At 41.8% G+C, this 18,897-nt stretch overlaps 1 protein-coding gene across 3 annotated transcripts in view; it reads right to left on the minus strand.

Moving 5' to 3' along the window:
- Positions 1 to 1,358: 1,358 nt before the first annotated feature.
- WASF1 (WASP family member 1) overlaps positions 1,359 to 18,897 on the minus strand; it is a 66,315-nt gene continuing 48,776 nt past the window's right edge. For 2 of the 3 annotated variants that reach the window (XM_069974834.1, XM_069974835.1), the window contains 6 exons: positions 13,240 to 13,393; positions 8,830 to 8,947; positions 8,340 to 8,509; positions 6,776 to 6,952; positions 5,930 to 6,573; positions 1,359 to 2,372 (listed from right to left, as the gene is read on the minus strand). In XM_069974834.1, coding sequence (XP_069830935.1) covers positions 2,218 to 2,372; positions 5,930 to 6,573; positions 6,776 to 6,952; positions 8,340 to 8,509; positions 8,830 to 8,947; positions 13,240 to 13,393 — 1,418 coding nt within the window. In that variant the 3' untranslated portion in view covers positions 1,359 to 2,217. The remainder of the gene's footprint in view (positions 2,373 to 5,929; positions 6,574 to 6,775; positions 6,953 to 8,339; positions 8,510 to 8,829; positions 8,948 to 13,239; positions 13,394 to 18,897) is intronic. The other variant, XM_069974836.1, reaches the window with a different exon arrangement.

Genomic DNA, 18,897 nt, shown 5'->3' on the forward strand with positions numbered 1-18,897 from the left:
CCGCTCACTTCCTTTGAATTCTTATCTCGTAAGTAAGCCATAGAAGGGGTAGGTGTATACATTATTGTGTGTGCTGGAAACCCACTTCTGAGATGTGGATTCACAGGAAGTCATTACAGGGGAGCAGAAGGCCTCAGCTATCAGCCATCTTCTGATCCTCTAAACAACACCTTTAAAGAAATTAACTAGAGTCTCACACCGTCTAAAAGGTTATCTAGTCCCCTCCCACCCTGCATTTTATTTTCTGTTCTGCATGGACTCAGACAGGTGGTTTGCTAACTGCTTCGTGTATACCAATGATTCTGGGTTAAAGGGGTACTCTGAAGAATAACTATAAAGATATAGGGGGAGATTTATCAAACATGGGGTAAAGTGCCCCTAGCAACCAATCAGATTCCACTTTTCATTTTCCAAAGAGTGTGAGGAATGAAAGGTGGAATCTGATTGGTTGCTAGGGGCGACTGAGCCAGTTTTACTTTACACCATGTTTGATAAATCTCCCCCATAGAGAATTGTAAATTACTTCTATTAAAATAAAAAACACAACCCTTCCAGTACTTACCAACTGCTGTATGCCCTCCCTGCAGGAAGTGGTATATTCTTTCCTGTCTGACATGGTTCTCCCTGTCTAGATGTCACATAATGTTTTATGAAAATCTAACCCAAATCCAAAGTGGATCCAGCAGAAAGGAGAAATATGTTCTTACTTTGTAGTTTACATTTGAATCCATTTCTAGATTTGGCTCAAATTACTAAACTGCCACAAAACTGCTGCATTAAAAAGTGAGAGAGTGAGTGTGTGTGTGTGTGTGTGTGTGTGTGTGTGTGTGTAACCCCTAGCAGTGATTTTGAAGCAGTCAGTGAAGCCAGCAGTGGATCAAAGGATTATTTCAAAAACATCTGAATAAAAAAGAAAACTGAACATTTTTTTAAAAATATTCTTCATGTGGCTGGCCATTAGGCTTACCAAAAAATAGCCAAAATGCAGGAAAAACTGCTGCCATTTTTTTTCTTTGTGGAGTTTTTTCAGTACAAAAGAGGTGTAGTTTGCTTCTTGGCTATAAACTCCCTTTGGTACTCCCTGGTTAATGGGTCCGTTTCCAAAGGCAGCACATGAACAATTTTTATTGTGCAGCTGTAGGAGAATCAGGAATTTTAGTGTTATAGATTTATATTTGCAGTGAAAAATCTTTAGAATTTCAAGATTTGCATACAGATACACTGCAGATTTTCCACAGAATTCTCTAAAACATCCTGATAACGTTCTTAAAAAGCAATGCAATAAATTCACACTTTGACCACTAGATGTGGCCATTACTCCACCAAAGCGATCCGAAGGTCTAACAAAGGACAACGTGTTCCACTTAAAATGAGGAATTTATTAAATCAAATCAATCTGTTTTCTTAACAGTTACATAAGTTACATCGAATGTTTAAAGTCAGTTTTCACATGAATATTCTTTACTTTAGAATACAGGCAAAATAGTACCGAACGACATGTACATAAAAAATAACTCAAATAAGCATTCAAATAAGGCCATCATAAAAAGAAGAAAAACAACAACAAAAAAAAAGTTTGTCAACATATTCAAACCCATAAAGCAAACTTGTTTTCCCCACACGCAGTGGAGCTTGTGCAATGATGCGGCATCCTGTAGTGTAAAACACATCACTAAGCACATCATGGTTACCTTTCCTGGGTGTAGGGGACAGTTCAGCTTATTTATCTCAGTGTATAGACCTAACTTCAAGCAGTAGAAATGGTTTACTAGGATTAATGCTCTAAAAATCTCATCAAATAAAATAAGGCCTACATTAGATACAGCTGCCCTTCGATTTCACCCTCCGGTCACCTTCATTAAATTAAAACTCACAAAGTGCACAAATAGAAAATAATAATAATAAAAAAAAATAATAATAATTATCCAACTTTCTATACTACAAATTGACAGCTGCTTAATACTTAGTGGTCTAATGAAATATAGTTACAGCCTCCCAGTAAAAGAACGGTAAAATTCACTGTAAAATTCTGAATATGCTAACTTTACTGTAAACTAAAAGAAAAAAAAAAAAGAAAAAAAAAGTTTATTCTGGTGGCATAAATTAATGGAGATACAAAACACTAAAAATGACCAAACTTTTTTTTTTTTTTTTTCAAAGAACAAGCACCACAATTGACATCAGCATTCCAGTTTGTTGTGTGTAATATATAACATTTTATTCCCACTCCACCTCGTCAAACTCAGAATCATCTTCGGAGTCGCTGTATTCCACAGCAATGCGTCGGGACAGAATGGTGGCCACGTCGTTCTCGATGCGTTCATGCTTGGCTTCTTGCTCGCGTTGTTCTTCTACTTTACGGAGCTGAATACCTAAAACATTTTAATAAAGTTGAAAAATAGATCAAAAAATGTGGAATAATGAATAATGCTTTCTGATGGCTAAAGCCTGGTAAACCAGACGACATGACTATCTAAACAATCCTGATGTATCTGATTACTTATATTTTACCCCTTGGCGACATATGGCGTACATTTACGCCCCTGCAGCCTGGGCTTTGGCGCAAATAGGCGTAAATGTACGCTCCGCCGGGGTACCAGGCTATGAAGTGAGCTCAGGTGAGAACCAGCTGCTATCAGCAGCATTTAAGTGTAATTGACAGGAGCAGCCCCTGTCACTTACCCATCAGGAGCAGCGTGTCTGCGGGGGTCCCGATCGCATTGCCTGACTGCTGGGGGTCTCTTACCTTCCTCCGTGCAGTCAGATCTTTAGTCTTCTAATAGAGTCTGCCACAGGCAGGCTCTATCAGAAGATCACAGATAACACTGATCCCTGCTATGCTATGGCATAACAGTGATCAGTGTTACTGATCCAATGTGTGTATGTAATAGTCCCCTGGGGTAAACTTAAAAAGTGTAAAAAACATAAATGTTTCACCCAATAAATGATATTTTGGGGGTTTGAGTATTAATTTTATGGTAGATTGAAAGGTGCCATTACAAAGTACACCTGTTTCTGAAAAAAACAAGCCATTACATGGCCCTGTAGATGGAAAAATAAAATAGTTATAGCTCTTAGAAAGCGAGGAAGAAAAAATAAAAATGCAAAAGTAAAAATTGGTGTGGTCCTTAACCCCTTAGCGACCAATGACGTATCTAATACGTCATGGCGCCGCGGGGGGTGTTCAGAGCGGGGTCCCGCCGGGACCCCGCTCTGAACGGTGCTGATCCCGGCTGACACGTGCAGCCGGGCAGTGCCTCTGTTATCCGGCGCGGGTCCCATGCCGCGCCGGCTAATTAAGCACTTCAATGCAGCTGTCAAACCTGACAGCTGCATTGAAGTGCTTTCCTCCGTGCATCCCTGGTGTCTAGTGGGACGGATCTCCCCCCCACTATGCGATCGCGGGGGGGAGATCCGTTCTTCTGGCCGTGCCGGGCCTCAGCGTCGGAATGACGCTGATCCCGGCTCGGCAGTAGATTGCTATGGCCTGCAGCAGGCCATAGTAATCTATGACCGATCTCATGGATCTTTGCTGTGTATATACACAGCATTGATCTCTATGAGAGATCATTGCTGTGTATATACAAGCCCCCCAGGGGGGCTTCTAGTCCATGTAAAAAAAAAAAGTAAAAAAGTGTTTTTATTAATAAAAAATCCCCTCCCCTAATAAAAGTCCAAATCACCCCCCTTTTCCCATTTTATAAATATAAATTAATAAATAAATAAATAAACATATTTAGTATCGCCGCGCGCGTAATCGCCCGAACTATTAATTAATCACATTCCTGATCTCGCACGGTAAACGGCGTCAGCGCAAAAAAATTCCAAAGTGCAAAATTGCGCATTTTTGGTCGCATCAAATCCAGAAAAAATGTAATAAAAAGCGATCAAAAAGTCGTATATGCGCAATCAAGGTACCGGTAGAAAGAACGCATCATGGCGCAAAAACTGACACCTCACACAGCCCCATAGACCAAAGGATAAAAGCGCTATAAGCCTGGGAATGGAGCGATTTTAAGTGACATATATTTGTTAACAATGGTTTGAATTTTTTACAGGCCATCCGATACAATATAAGTTATACATGTTATATATCATAGTAATCGTAACGACTTGAGGAACATGCATAACAAGTCAGTTTTACCATAGGGCGAACGGCGTAAATGCAAAACTCCCCGAAATCAAAACAAATTCGTTTTTTTTTCAATTTGACAGCGCAAATGATTTTTTTCCGGTTTCACAACATATTTTAGGGAAAAATTATGCCTGTAATTGCAAAGTACAATTGGTTTCGCAAAAAATAAGCGCTCATATACGTCTCTAGGTGAAAATATGCAAGCGCTATGGACTTTTAAACATACAATGGAAAAAGCAAAAGCGCAAAAACGAAAATTGGCTTGGACCTTAAGGGGTTAAGGCCATTTTAGGCCCAGTCCTTAAGGGGTTAAGGGAAAACTCCAGCAACAATGAAAAATTCGCTGTAGGTGGGGTGCAGGGCTGAAAAAGGGGCTTTGGGAACATAAAGAAGCTCTACTTATTAGTCCCTGTGCTCCCACAGCACTGTGTCACAGAAAAACTTACCGCTCCGGGATCTCCTGCTCCTACTACGTCATGACTCGTGGTAGGAATGCTCGCTCTGCCAGTTAGTGTCTGGGGTGGGACACCACTGCAGCCACTGACTGGCTCAACGGGTCTTCCCCACCAGGTCGTGACAACACTGGAACCCAAGAAAAACTAGAGCCCGATGGAAGTCATTAAGCTTGTGACACAGCGCTGTGGGCGCTAGGGGATGGGTAAGTATACATGCTTTATTATGTCCGTGCAGCGGATTTTTCATTTTGGCCTCGAGTTCCTCTTTAATAATTATATCTGATTTATAACAGAAATATACACACACAATATCTATTATTTGTTCAATTTCAGAGAATTGCATTCTATGCTATACTCTTCACACTGCTGTGAAACCATGATGGAATGCTAAAAGACCCTGCTATATGTGCCAATGGTATCTGTCATACAATAGATCTGGGCACTGAGCGCCAGCTTTTCTTAAACCGAAGCCCTTAAAAAGGGAAAGCAATCTTCCAGCACATTATGACGGTGCTTATTTAGTACTATCGGCCGCCAGTCTATGTTTTGCTCGGGAGCGAAAGGTCACTGAGTTTGGGTGAGTCACACCCAGCTGGAGGAGAGGTATTTTGTCTCTTATGTATCAGCAGGTATCAGTCTTTTCCTATACAAAAAAAATCTCTTGTCATTTGTTTTAGAATTATTTTTTTTTTTTAACACTAATGTATGTGTTGCAATAGTGCAAGGCCAGTTTGTTTTTAAGGAGTAGTCTGGCGAAATCAATAACTACACTGCAGGCAGGGGGATGCAGGAACATAATAAAGAAGTTATACTTACCTGTGTCTCTGCAGCACCACATTAACACTGACCTGGCTGATGGATTGCCTGCTCAGCCAGATAAAGACTGGGATGGGACATTGCTCCCATCACTGACTGGCTGAGTAGGCAATCCATAAGCCAAATCGGGTACTTTACACAAAAGGAATCCAAGAAAAAATTAGTTCCAGCTGCGGTCAGACAGCCGGTAATGCAGTGCTGCTGGGGCACGGGAATGGGAAAGTATACATGCCTTACTATGTTCTCCCCACCTTCTGCCTGCATCAGAGTTTTTTTTTATTTTGCTGAACTTCTTCTTTAATAAGTAACATTTGGCATTCTTTGGGTAACCCGGAGCTAAATATCAGGCAGTATGGTATAGAAGTTTGTTTGCTTTAAAGAGGACTAAAACATGTTGCACTGTCAATAAAGAGCGGATCAGGATCAGCGGCAGTCCCAAATACCAGACCACCAACTATCTGATTTTTATGACATAACAGACAAAAACTCGGAAGCAAAAGTGACAATACAAAAATAACTTTACCTTTTCGTATTGCTTCCAGCAGAACACTTCTAGCATCACTGATGACTGGGAGATTTGATGGGTGTCTCTTAGGCTCAGGCGCAACTTGAGATGGAGGGGATGGGGGCAGAAGAGGAGCATGAGAACCGGGCACAATGGAAGCAAGAGGATGTAGACCAGCAGGAGCATGTGAGAGAGGTGGGACTGCAACAGGTGAGGAGGGTCGCATCCCAGGTGGAGGTAAGGGTGGAGGAGGAGGTGGTGGTGGAAGACCCTGTGCCTCATTTTGGGGAAGTGGGTGAACTGGCACAGTTTCACATACTTGAGCAGGACGGGATACTGGAGGAGAGGGCTGTACAAGGGGTGGCGCTACAGGTGGGGGAGCTGGGTGAAGTACTCCAGGTGCTATCTGCAAAGGAGTTGGTAGAGGTGGCACAACAGTAGTCTGCAAGTTAGCGGTGGGTGGTGGGGGAGGTGGAGGAACAGGAGGTGGAGGAGTGGAGGATATTGATGATCGCAGAGAGGAAGCAGAAAGGGCAGAAGGAAGAGGTGGAGGGGGTGGAGGAAGCGGAGGAGGTGGTGGTGGTGGAGAGGGGCTCACAAACACTGGGGTTCTACCCATGGCTGGAGATTGTGGCCGGTTATCAGATAATCCTTGTGCGGCACTAGAAAGAGAGAAATAAAGGATTTTAATAAACATATTACCAATGCAACTCCAGCACAATGTGAGGTGAGGATCACAACATATCAGGCTACGCATTTTATAACAGTAAACTATTTTAATTGGAGGGTTTTTATTTTGCCTATCCAGTTCCTACTGGACACATTCCTCTGTCATATAAACAAATATTAACCAAGGTACAGTACCTGATAACAGGCATGGCTTTTCCATCTCCAGCTGCATGCATTGGGGGAGGCGGTGGTGGCTCATGGGGTCTCACAAACACCCGGTCTTCAACCCTGTTCAGGAGATCGTTCATCTGGCTATAAGGAAGTGCAGCAAGTGAGAAGGGCCCATCTGCAGTCTCTCCATAAGCTTGTGGCCTAATAAAAATATATTTGTCAATTATTTTTTAAGGTGTCTTATTTAGAAGTGACCTATACCGATAGTTGATGTGTTACTTAAAGTGACACTGTCACCCCCTTTGTGCATTCTGACATCTCTATACAGATGTAAAGGGTAAATTTAGCGTTTTTCAGACCTTATTTTATATCATACGTCATGGTGCTTGTTCAAGTAAAAAGTGTCATTTTATCAACTGCAGGTTGAATTAAGTGGGCGTGGCCTCGCTGCATTAGTGCCACTTAGCCCCGCCCACAACGACATCACCCCCTTGACGCCTATTGGTTGGCCGACGTAAAGGGGGTGGGGTCTAGACTTTTCGGCCAGCCTGTTCCAATGGCCGGCAAGGGGGTGGGGGCCAACTGTGTCGTTGTGGGCGGGGCTAAGTGGTGCTAATGCCGCGAGGCCCCGCCCACTAAACACAATCTGCCGTTGATAAAAGCTGACTTTTTACTTGAACAAGCACCATGACGTATGAAATAAAATAGGGTATGAAAACCGCTAAATTTACCCTTTACACCTGTGTAGAGATGTCAGAATGCAAAAAGGAGGCGACAGTGTCACTTTAAAGTTTATGAAAATAAAAAATCTAAATGCAGTCAATCAAGTCAAAGAGGAAAGCAGGGAGATTGGTTAATAGAAGACAGAGTTAGGGCCCATTTACACTAAGCAAAAGTGGCAGAATGTCAAGCGGTTCCGGCGCTGCAGACACCGCTTCCAATTTCGCTTGTCACATTGTTTCAATGGGATCTCTCATGCGCCTCCGCTCTCCGCCCAAAGAATTGACATGTCAATTCTTTGGGCGGAGAGCAGAGGCACGCAACAAATCCCACTGAATCAATATGACAGGTGGAATTTCAAGTGGCGTCCGCGGCGCAGGCTCCTCTTGAAATTCTGTCACTTTTGCTCAGTGTGAATGTGCTCTAAGTGCTTACAGTGATCAGGCCCACTGAATGGACACTTGCAGCTTCATTTGCATACCAGATAAAAAGTCTATTTTCTCTCTAAAATGACCTTGGTTCAACTCAAGGGTATGCTTGTCAGTAGCTAAAATTCCTCTGACTGACTTTCGTTAACAGAAGGACATACTCCTATATTCTGCAAATCTGCCTGATTCTGTACATCATTAGCAGTAGAGAGAGCTGCACACTCAGTAATGTGAGCCAAGCAGGAAGCCTCTGCTGCAACGCTCCTACTGAATTTTGTAGAACATTATAGGGAGGCTTCCGGCATAGCACAGATATAAAGCGGAATCTGTACTAGGTGTTGGCCTGGTATAAAGCAGTAAGGAGGTATGTTCTAATACACTCAATGGCTCCCCTCAACATTACACTGAATGCAGCAATAAGATACAAATACCAGTAATACCTTGTTTCAAAATGAGAGGCTGGTCCATTGACGATTTCTATATGCTTATGCAGATCTACATCATCTTCAGCCAGTTCCTGACCAAGTGCTAACTTCTGCCACTCACGGCGTCGGTCATGTGGAGCTCGGGGCACCTTCTCAGGTTCATGTGGACGATCAATATTCTTTTGCTATTAAAACACAAAATGTCAAATCATAGTTATAACTAAAAATTCTGTTCTGGAAAGCTGCATCTGACCTCTCATTTCCACAACAGCAGCCAAACCCCACAAATAATATATGTAATATAAGAGGAGTCCTCTGCTCAGAACCTGATCTATTAACCAGAATGGAGAGCAGCGGGAGAGAGTTACGTGGGTGGTCCAACTCTTTAAACAGAAAATGTAAACTTTGTCGACTTCTACAGATTTAGAAGTATATAAACGTATACGTTTTGAGTGGAAATCCATACTAAAATAAATGTAATATTAGAAATAAAGACCCAACATACCTTCTGCTTTCTCTTTTCTTTACGTTTGTCCTCAGTGTCCTGAATCATCTTCTCCTTCCACAAGTCAAAAAAGTATGATGGGTTGGTATAAAACTTTAACCCTTGTTTACCATCATCTCTATCAAAGCAAAGACAAAAAAAATTAACATCATAAGAAAAAGCTAAAAACATGGTATGATGGAGAAATGTAAAGAGAAGTTAAATGTAAATAGGAAATGTAAACAGCTCCTTAATGCTATATAGAAGCCAGTGGTGGACTATAACGTGGGTGGGTTTGGACTGCCGACTGGGGCCTGAGGTTCCTGGGGGGCCTTGGCCGTCTAAACCGCCCAAATCCAAGGATGTGGAACCCCCCAAAGATCCTCCCCCGTCGCTGCAGCTCTCCCCTGTTCTCCCTTCTAAAAGTGTTACAGACGCTTCCTGCGCTGGAGGTTCCGCTCACCTGTCAGCGCTCCATCACTTGCACAGCGCTGACAGACTTCCGGCGCAGGCAGAATCTGTAACAAATGCTGCCTCTGTCAGGAGAGAACAGGGGAGAGCAGCGCTGGAAGACCTGCAGCGATGGAGGGGTTTGGCTAGTGAATTTTGTTTTTAGTGCGCTCACCGGCCCTGCAGGCGGTGGGGGGAACTACACTGGGGCCGAACTGACTGGGGTAAAGGGGTACTATACTGGGGGCCATCTACCAAATGGGGCACCATACTGGGGGCCATCTACTTAATGGGGCACCATACTGGGGGCCATCTACTTAATGGGGCACCATACTGGGGGCCATCTACTTAATGGGGCACCATACTGGGGGCCATCTACTAAATGAGGCACTATAATGTAGGCCATCTACTAAAGGGCCATATACTGATAGGGGGATTACAATGGGGGTCATCTACTAAAGGGGGACTACAGTGGGGGCCATCTACTGACTGGGGTCAACTACTAAAGCGAGACTGTACATGGGCCCATCTGCTAAAGGGGGGCTACACAGGGGCCCATTTACTATTGGGGGATCCACTGAGTGCGCCATCTACTAGGGGGACCTACACGGGGCCATCAATAAAAAGAGAATGCACAAGCATACTAATACAAGCAAGCTCATCGCTCTAGGGTCCCGAGTCTGGGGGAAGTCCAGGTTGGGTGGACAGCCCAGGGCCCAGGGTGCATTTAATCTGCCACTGTTAGAAACACAATGGTCTGTACTTGTGGGCAGAGTGATGATGCCCAAACTTTTTTTTTTCTTCAAATACAAATATCTATTTTTGTTTCACTAATGACAAATCTGCCAAACTACTCAACACTTCAATTAAACACATTTAATTTTTATTATATTCAGTACACAGTAGTACAGTATAACCGTGTACAAAGTAGGTTAAAAAAAAAAAGAGGTGGGCATATTGAATTAGTAAAGGGGCCTTCTGACTCTGCCCTGATAGATGATATTGGGAGAAGGGTTGGGTGTGCAGGATTTCAAGTGCTTGAACCTATTATTTTGGAAGATATAAGCCGCCACCAAAGCTATCTGGCTGCAGCTTATCCCTTCCCTCTCACAGCCGAACATTCTGTATCCTCTGTGTAAAGTGTCTGGCCACCGTAAAACATTACATGCATTCAATTAGGTTTTCCAATGGCTATATCCTAAAATATGTGGGAGGATAAATATACAGATTATTATACAGTACTATATAGGAGTACTGTGAATGGTACTGAGGCTATTCTGGGTGCACTTACTTCTAACTTAAAGGGAATCAGACACCCCATACCATTAAAAGGTACTGTTGAAAGAGAACTGAATCAGCCAAATAATACATCTGAGGCAAAGTAAACTTTTATCGGTTGTCATCTGCATTTTTAACTAAGGATAGATGTCCAGGAAAGGCAATTCATATGAATATTTCATAATTATCACTACGCAAAGTAACATTTACAGGCAAGACTCCAAAAGCCTGCAACCAAGAACGATCTTATGAATAATGGATTTCATTCCAATGCCATTTACTGTAACCTCTCAGTCTTTACTTTGGGGAGGATTACTTGGGCATTAACACAAAAGAGGCTAAAAAAAAATTAAATGTTATTGTGGGAACAAACAGCAATAAAGACAATTAGAAATTAGATTCATCTCTGCTGTTCTTATTTTTTCATCTTGTAGAGTACATTGTGGAGGAGATGAAAGGCGCACAGCATCAATCTGTGAATTAAAAGGGAATGAGAGGAGGCTTCTTGGGTAGCAGTTTAACCTCACACTTGAACAGAATGTTCAGGGTACAGCACATTATTTTAATTGGTACGCTTAAATAATGGGCAGAAACGGGTGACATCTGCTGTACAGCCTGCGCTGAAATCAGCAGCCGATCCTTATGTTCTAGGCAAAAAAAATGCAATTTTGTGTATGAAATTAGGATACAGAGCCTGACAGAATAACATTGCATAGCTCCGTCTGACCACAAGATGGACAATGGTTTATTATGACCATCAGCACTGGCGTAGGAATTATAATATTTTAGAATTTTGTTCCAGCTCTTAGAAATAAATAAATAAATATATATATTTTCTGTGTCTTCTATTGGCCCTCTCTGTCAATCATTGTGAGAGACTGCTGTGATTAAAGTACTCCATGCTTGTACTCCACTTTGTCCTATAATGGTATACAATTAAATTACATACATTACTTGACATTCTATCAATCTTCCTGTCTCATATAACCTTACTGCAGACTAAGCAAATGCATTGTAATAATACCTCCATGTGCAACAAACAGTTAAAAGGAGTTTGAAAAATCAATCATTATCCACCGTTAGACTTCATACAGATCTCCATCTTTTGTACAATCTAATGTAAATGTTGTGCTTTCCTATAACCCATCTTAGTAATTTTAAGATAGCACATTGTGCATTGGCTGCCCTTGAAATTCACTTTGTAGGACAAATACCTCAAGAATTTGAACTCACTTGTGTCATTCACTTTATTCTGTTTATTTATGTCCAGCTAGACCTTTAAGAGTACCTGTCATCTCGGTTGCTGCTGGATCAGCGGTGAATTCCACTCTACGCCCTGAAGTTTGGGTATCCATGGCTATGAACACACCAAGACTGTAATGTGCGTGACCCCCACTGGATCAGACTGTGGTTTGTGTACATTACACACTGCGTTTGTTCGTAGTGACACTCCTTAAGAGGCCGTTGGGATGGCGGAACGCATGAGGTGTTACTGTCCCCACCTATATAATTTGATCTGGACCACACATGGTGAACCCGAAACATTTTCTATCACTTTTTTTTAATCTACATACTGCATTTGTTCAATTGATCATGATATGTGATTCTATTTAATGTTGTCTAGGTAAGGGCTGATTGGGGTATCCCAGCTTAGATGCAAGTGGGATTAGCATGTGACAAAAAGTTTGCTAGTATTAAGGGCTTTGTATAGGGATTTTCTCAATAAAGTATTGTGCTACCTTTTTTGCATATGCTTATTATCTGATTATATATAAGCATTGGTTCAACACTTAATAGGTGGTGCCCATTTCTTTCTGGTAATCTGCATTGTTTACATCAGCTGTCTCTGAAGGGAGGGGGGAGACTGGGAGAAAAGCTTTCACACAGTTTTTTGTGTCCTCAGCAGAAAGCAGCAGCTGTGAAATGGGGGAGGAGACTGAATAGACAATAACAAGTATAGAATGAATGGTTAGTTTCACCTTGGGCAGCAACATATGAAAAGTTATGTTAGAGCGGAGTACCCCTTGAATATACATTATTTAAGATGGACAAAAGCCTGGGAAGGAGGAAGGTAATATGACAGCAGAAAAAGACTACAAGGCGTTTGTTTGTAATCTGTTATTATGGAGACATAGGACTGCAGAGGATCATCAACATACTGTCATGTTGCACTGTAGGCAGAGAGTTCTTTTCAGTATACACTTCATTCTTCCTGCTCCAGATTCACAGGCCCAAAGGGTTCTAAATGTGTTACATCGCTCCATACGACAGTATCCTAATACATCTGTGGCTTATTTGTATGACTTTAAGCATATTAGAGTCATATTGCAATTTATAAGTTTGTAAACTGACCTGGACCAAGGCTCTATGGTTCTTGGAGGCTTACCATGCCTATATGGGTGCCTAAAGACTGCTGGGGTACTTTTTTAGGTGCTCTGGAGAACTGAGAGATTTGGGTCTAATGCCATATATATGAAATCGCTGCACCACTTTTCCAAACACATTTGAAGGTGGGTGAGGTGCATGCCGTGAGCATCATTTATCAATGTTTTTGGTGCAGTCTGTGTCATAAGTTATAAGAGTACATTATACACAGGTGAGAGAGTATTATCATATTACCCAAAATGTACGCCTTTCAGTTTTATCTCCTTTTAATACATGCTCTGAGACAACTGACAATGACGTAGAAAAACATATACAAACCTGTATGGTGTTAGTATATTGAGAGGAGGAGGATGTTCACACAATTCATAGGTTTCGTGGAGAGGAATTGGCAGAGTTTTACGGTCAAACAACTGCTGATCCTGTATAGTGGAGCTTCTGAACGCCTTCCTCATGGTGATGTCCTGCAATGATACTGAAATGGAAAGACAAATTTAAGATCAGGAAAACATCAACTGTACGTTTCAAGGGTTTTTTTTCCTCCCCTCCTCATTTCACAAATAGAATACCTAAATAAAATCCACCCATAGGTTTAAAGGGGTACTCCAGCTATTTTTTTTTCTTTCAAATAAACTGGTGTCAGAAAGTGCAAAAGGTTTGTAATTTACTTTTATTAAAAAAAAGTCTTCCAGTACTTATCAGCTGCTATATGTCCTGCAGGAAGTGGTGTATACTTTCCAGTCTGACACAATGCTCTCTGCTACCACCTCTGTCCATGACAGGAACTGGAAACGAGACTGGAAAGAATAAACACCTTCCTGCAGGACATGCAGCAGCTGATAAGTGCTGGAAGACGAGATATTTTAAAGTAAATTACAAATCTCTAATACTTTCTGACACCTGTTGATCTAAAAGATTTTTCATTTTTTTGCTGGAGTATCCTCTACCAACAATAAGAAAAATTTACTACAGGTAAGAAGAACTATAGAATAAACTAGGGAAGAAACCATAGAACCAACTAAGAAAAACATTATAGTCTGAGAGAATATCACACCTCTGGAATGACAGAGTCACCTAACGCTAGAAATCAGCAATGTTCTATATTTAATATAACCTTTTCTGCAGCCCTAGCTGTTTTTATGACATTATTGGCCTTTACTAGGAATGGTTCTGCTGGGTCAAAGGGATTTATTATCAGTGAAGCTTTCAGAGAAGGTTAGGCAACCCAAGAGCAGTGCTGTTTATCACTGCTGATAACATGGAAACAGTGCCTTATGCACAATGGAAGTAGGTTAAGGGCCTTTTACACAGACCAATTATTGGTCAATAAAATACTAGGAAGGCTGCTGCAGCCAATAGTCAGCTTCTGTAAAAATGACAGCGATCAGCAGAGGAGACGAAAAATGCCCGATCCCCGGCTGATTGGCTCTTTTAGACTGCGGCAAAACTGATCACCTTTGGCAGCACATTTCTCTATGTATACAGGAGATGTGTGGTCGATAGAAAAGGGAAACTGACAACACGGATATGAATATATCTGTGCAGTCAGTTTCCTGGTCATACATGCAGTGCATGCTTACCATCCCTGCTACTGTGTCATCTGGCACTGTCGGCTCCCGTGCTGCTGTGTCTTCATGCCGCCACCACCCCACGTCCTCCAGCTGTGATTTATTCTGGAGGTTGCGAGGCAGCGGCCTTTAGTTACAGCAGCGACAGGACAGAAGCTGACAGTGCCAGATCACACAGCAGCATGAGTGGTAAGTATGCACTGCATCAGTGACCGGGAAACTAAGAGCACAGATATATGTGTCAAGGAATCCAAAGAGGTAACAGACTTAAAGAGGTAATGAATTTAAGGATAGTTTGTACAGCCCAGACCCATGTTGGGCCATATAAAAGGACCCTTACACCTCTTACCAGTTAAAAGAAAAAAACATGCATGCTCAGACAGATCATTGACTTTTACTTGGACAAACTTCTTAATCATAAAGGAACCTCAAGAAAGTCTGCTGGTGTACACACACACACACACACACACACACACGTAAGCTAGAAGTCACAGCTGGAAACCTGGAATAATTCCTTATAGCGACCAGTTTCCAGCTCTCATTCTTCAAAGACATTTTCAAAATAAAAAATGTAACCTTACAGGCTGGTAAGGGAGCTGCTCTTCTTCTCCAATCCACCAGTCCTGATAGATCTCTATTGCATTGTAACCTGATCCATACAAATTGTAAAATATCACCTGAAATGAGGGTGAATGTGACACCTAACAGAATGAGTCCACTCTATGGTGTCGCTCCTCTTCAGAGAACATGCATCCTAACAATTCATCAATGCAAGAAAGATTTATTCCAGGGGACATTGTACACAAAATGCTCACAGGCGGACACATTTCCCCCAATATCCAAACCTGCTTCTCTCCGACAACTTTTCGGAGAATTGACTCCTCCGACGAAGCATCTGCGGGAGAGCAGCAGGTTTGAACTCTCAGCCTGTGAGTGTTTTATTTATGATGTACCCTGAAATATATTGATGAATTTGCATTGATGAATTGTGAGTATGTGTGTTCTCTAGAGAGGAGCGACACCATAGAATGGACTACATCTGCTAGATCAGGGATGGGGAACCTTTGGTCCTCCAGCTGTTGCAAAACTACAATACCCATCATGCCTGGACAGCCGAAGCGTAGCTTCGGCTGTCCAGGCATGATGGGAATTGTAGTTTTGCAACAGGTTCCCCATCCTTGTGCTAGATGAAGGTGCAGATGTAGAGTGTCATGACCACCATCCCTTACCACTCTCTGTATACTGTATATTGCTGAACATAACGGAATGAGACAGAGAAATACAAGGGAACTGACCCAAGATGTGAAATATACTCTATGGCATTGTGAAGTCACTCAGTGGTGAACTGCTTCTATATGAAATACTACTAGTGGAGTAAAGCAGATTTTAGAGTGCTATACCCATCTGTGCCACTTGTGGCCTACCCATAGGATATACCAAGTGTCTCCCAGATGCAGGTCACATATCTTTAGATCAACGGCTCCGCGACCCTCTGCAGCCTGTGTGAGTTGCACAAATGTCAGAGAGGAGGCTGAACTCTGAGCGTCAGCTTTTGTGAATAGTGCCTTATCTATATACCGATGTAAACCTTCACTGTGATCCTATCATAAGAAAAACACTGCTGAAAAGTGATCCACTTAGATCAGAATGTGTTCGTTTTTCAAATGGCTTAACGATCAGAATAAGGCTACATTCACACATCTGTAGTGCAGCCCGTAACCGCCAACCAGCGGCCGCAGCCCGCACTACTAATGTGCACCTGTAGTGCTCCGTGCTATATTGCTGCTTCATAAGCGTATTGATCCGTGCTGCAAAATGCGGTCCGCATTACAACATTGTCCTTTATTTTTTTTTGCAGGAAGGAACAAATCCCCGTACAATGAATACCTTTAGTTCTATGTTCTGTCCGCAACGGACGCGTGAATGTAACCTTAGGACTTCAGGAAAATTATTCAGGAATAATTTATAGTTAAATTATAGTTACTTCTTAGGAATCCTTGCTGACTTTCTATTGGATCCTACCAGACTCCATAAAGACAAATATGCTGCTACAGTATGGGGGCTGTACAAACATGCAAGATCCTACTCTATGGCGGCTCTAGAAAACATGGAATTATTCCCTTTGTTCCTGTTTCGACACTACATGAAAATATCCAGTACGAGTGAGTAGGCTACGGCAAAACTGTAGAGACAAAGGCCCTACTGTGTGCACTGGAAATGAGTCTCTATCAGCAATAAATAAGAGGCCATTGACTACCATGACACAAAATGTGACCTTAATTACGAACTATAAAAAAAAAAAAAAAAAAATATGTCCAATGCTAAATATGTCCAGGAAATTAAAAAAAAATTACCCAACCAACGATTTTTTTGCTTTAGAAAAAATAAAGGGCTAATGTGTTTCATTGATTTACTCGTTTACGTTTTTGAATAAGCCAAATTGTCTGACTTCTCAAATCCTCCATTAAGGGAATCATTCAACTGGTTTGTTTAATAGAGCAGTGAAACTGAGAAGTACAGACTGCGGAGGAAACCAGCTACCTCATGAATATTCAACACCACCTGACCTAAATAAAAATGCACAGTAGAGAGCAAGCATTAGGACGTTCCGTCATAAGCCCCTGAAATTTAATCACCATCTGAACACTTGTAAGGAACTCTTCGTGGCTCTGGTGCAAGCGCAGACACCAAACATGAAGCAGAATGAATTAACGTAACCATCTTTATAGAGGAAGGCTTACAGGTGTATATTGCCTATTAAAAAGTAAAGAAGAACTGTAAGCAGTTTATGTCAGCTGTTCCAATAAAGATGGCCTGGTATTTTACCTGGGCAGAGTAGAGGGGATAGGGATACTTCTAAAAAAGCATAAACGAGGACTGGAACATCAATAGGTTCACAGTGCACTGGGCAGTGCCACATTTATCACTATCACTAGAGAAAACCAAAGATATCTGGGAGGTCCAACACTTTGCCTATAGCAACTAAAGAAAAATTTGCAAAAAATTTGCAACTAAAGAAAAGACAGACCTTTATAAAGTGCTACCATATAAAACTGGCTCTATATACTTCCAACCAGTCTGTCAGTATAATCAAACATATGCCTGCAAGCAGTATGTATAAGTCAGCTTTAGGGTACAAACACACACACCATATACGCAGCGTATTTACTGCTGCGATACGCAGCAAATACGCAGCAGATTAGATCTAAATAATTGAACACAGCATCAAATCTGCTGCAGATCTGCTGTGTATACGGTGTGTGTGTTTGTACCCTCAGGGTGCGTTCACACCTACAGGATCCGCAGCAGATTTGATGGTGCAGATTTGATGCTGTGTTCAGTTATTTAAATGAAATCTGCTGCAGATCTGCTGCGGATCCGCGGCAGAAAATACGCTGCGGATCCGGCAAGTGTGAACGTACCATTAGGGTACAAACACACACACCGTATACGCAGCAGATATGCAGCAAATACGCAGCAGATCTGCAGCAGATTTGATGGTGCAGATTTGATGCTGTGTTCCGTTATTTAGATCTAATCTGCTGCGTATTTGTTGCGGATCGCAGCAGTAAATACGCTGCGTATACGGTGTGTGTGTTTATACCCTTACAATTGTACCACCCCTATAGATATCATAGCGGATTTCAGAGCAAGGTTTGATTCCATGAGATCACTGCAACTTGTGCAAGTATAATATTATAGTCCGTTACAGGCATTCCATGTCAGTGTTCCATGCAGAACACATAACGTGTGAATGCAGCCTTAGGGTCCTATTACACTGAGCGATTTTTAACGATTAACGACTAATGACAAATGATCGCAAATGAGGTTTTAACCTGAAATCGTTCAGCATATTACACAGTACGATGGTCGTTAGTTATGATCGTTACTGCGATTGTTACTATGATTGTTTATTCCTTCTGATCCCAGCAAAACAATGAACAATGTGCAATTACACTGAACTATAAGTGAGAAATGCGGAACCTGAGGGAACGAATGTGGAATTACAGTGAACAATTAACAATAATTTTAGGTTCAGATCTAAATCAACAATCAACGATATACAAACTATTTTTCGATCATTGCCTGCAATTACACAGAACGATTATCGTTTAAGTTCGACCTATATAACGATTTTTCACACAATAATCGTCCCGTGTATTAGGGCCCTTAGTTGATATACAACCTGCATGATGGACAGGTATCTTTCCTTGCATGAGTGCACAAAGGACTGGGACTTCCTGTGTTTAGTTTCTTTTTTTTTTTTTTTTTTTTTTAACAGAAAAAAGACCAAATATCGGCACAGAGGAAGTTTGGCCATATGTATAACACTGAACATGTGGCTGTGCATTCAACTACTAACTGTACACGAACAGCGCTGAAGAGGAGGGTAAGAGACATACCCTTTTCT

This window comes from Dendropsophus ebraccatus, chromosome 6, assembly GCF_027789765.1.
Source record: "Dendropsophus ebraccatus isolate aDenEbr1 chromosome 6, aDenEbr1.pat, whole genome shotgun sequence".
NCBI classification, from domain to species: Eukaryota; Metazoa; Chordata; class Amphibia; order Anura; family Hylidae; genus Dendropsophus; species Dendropsophus ebraccatus.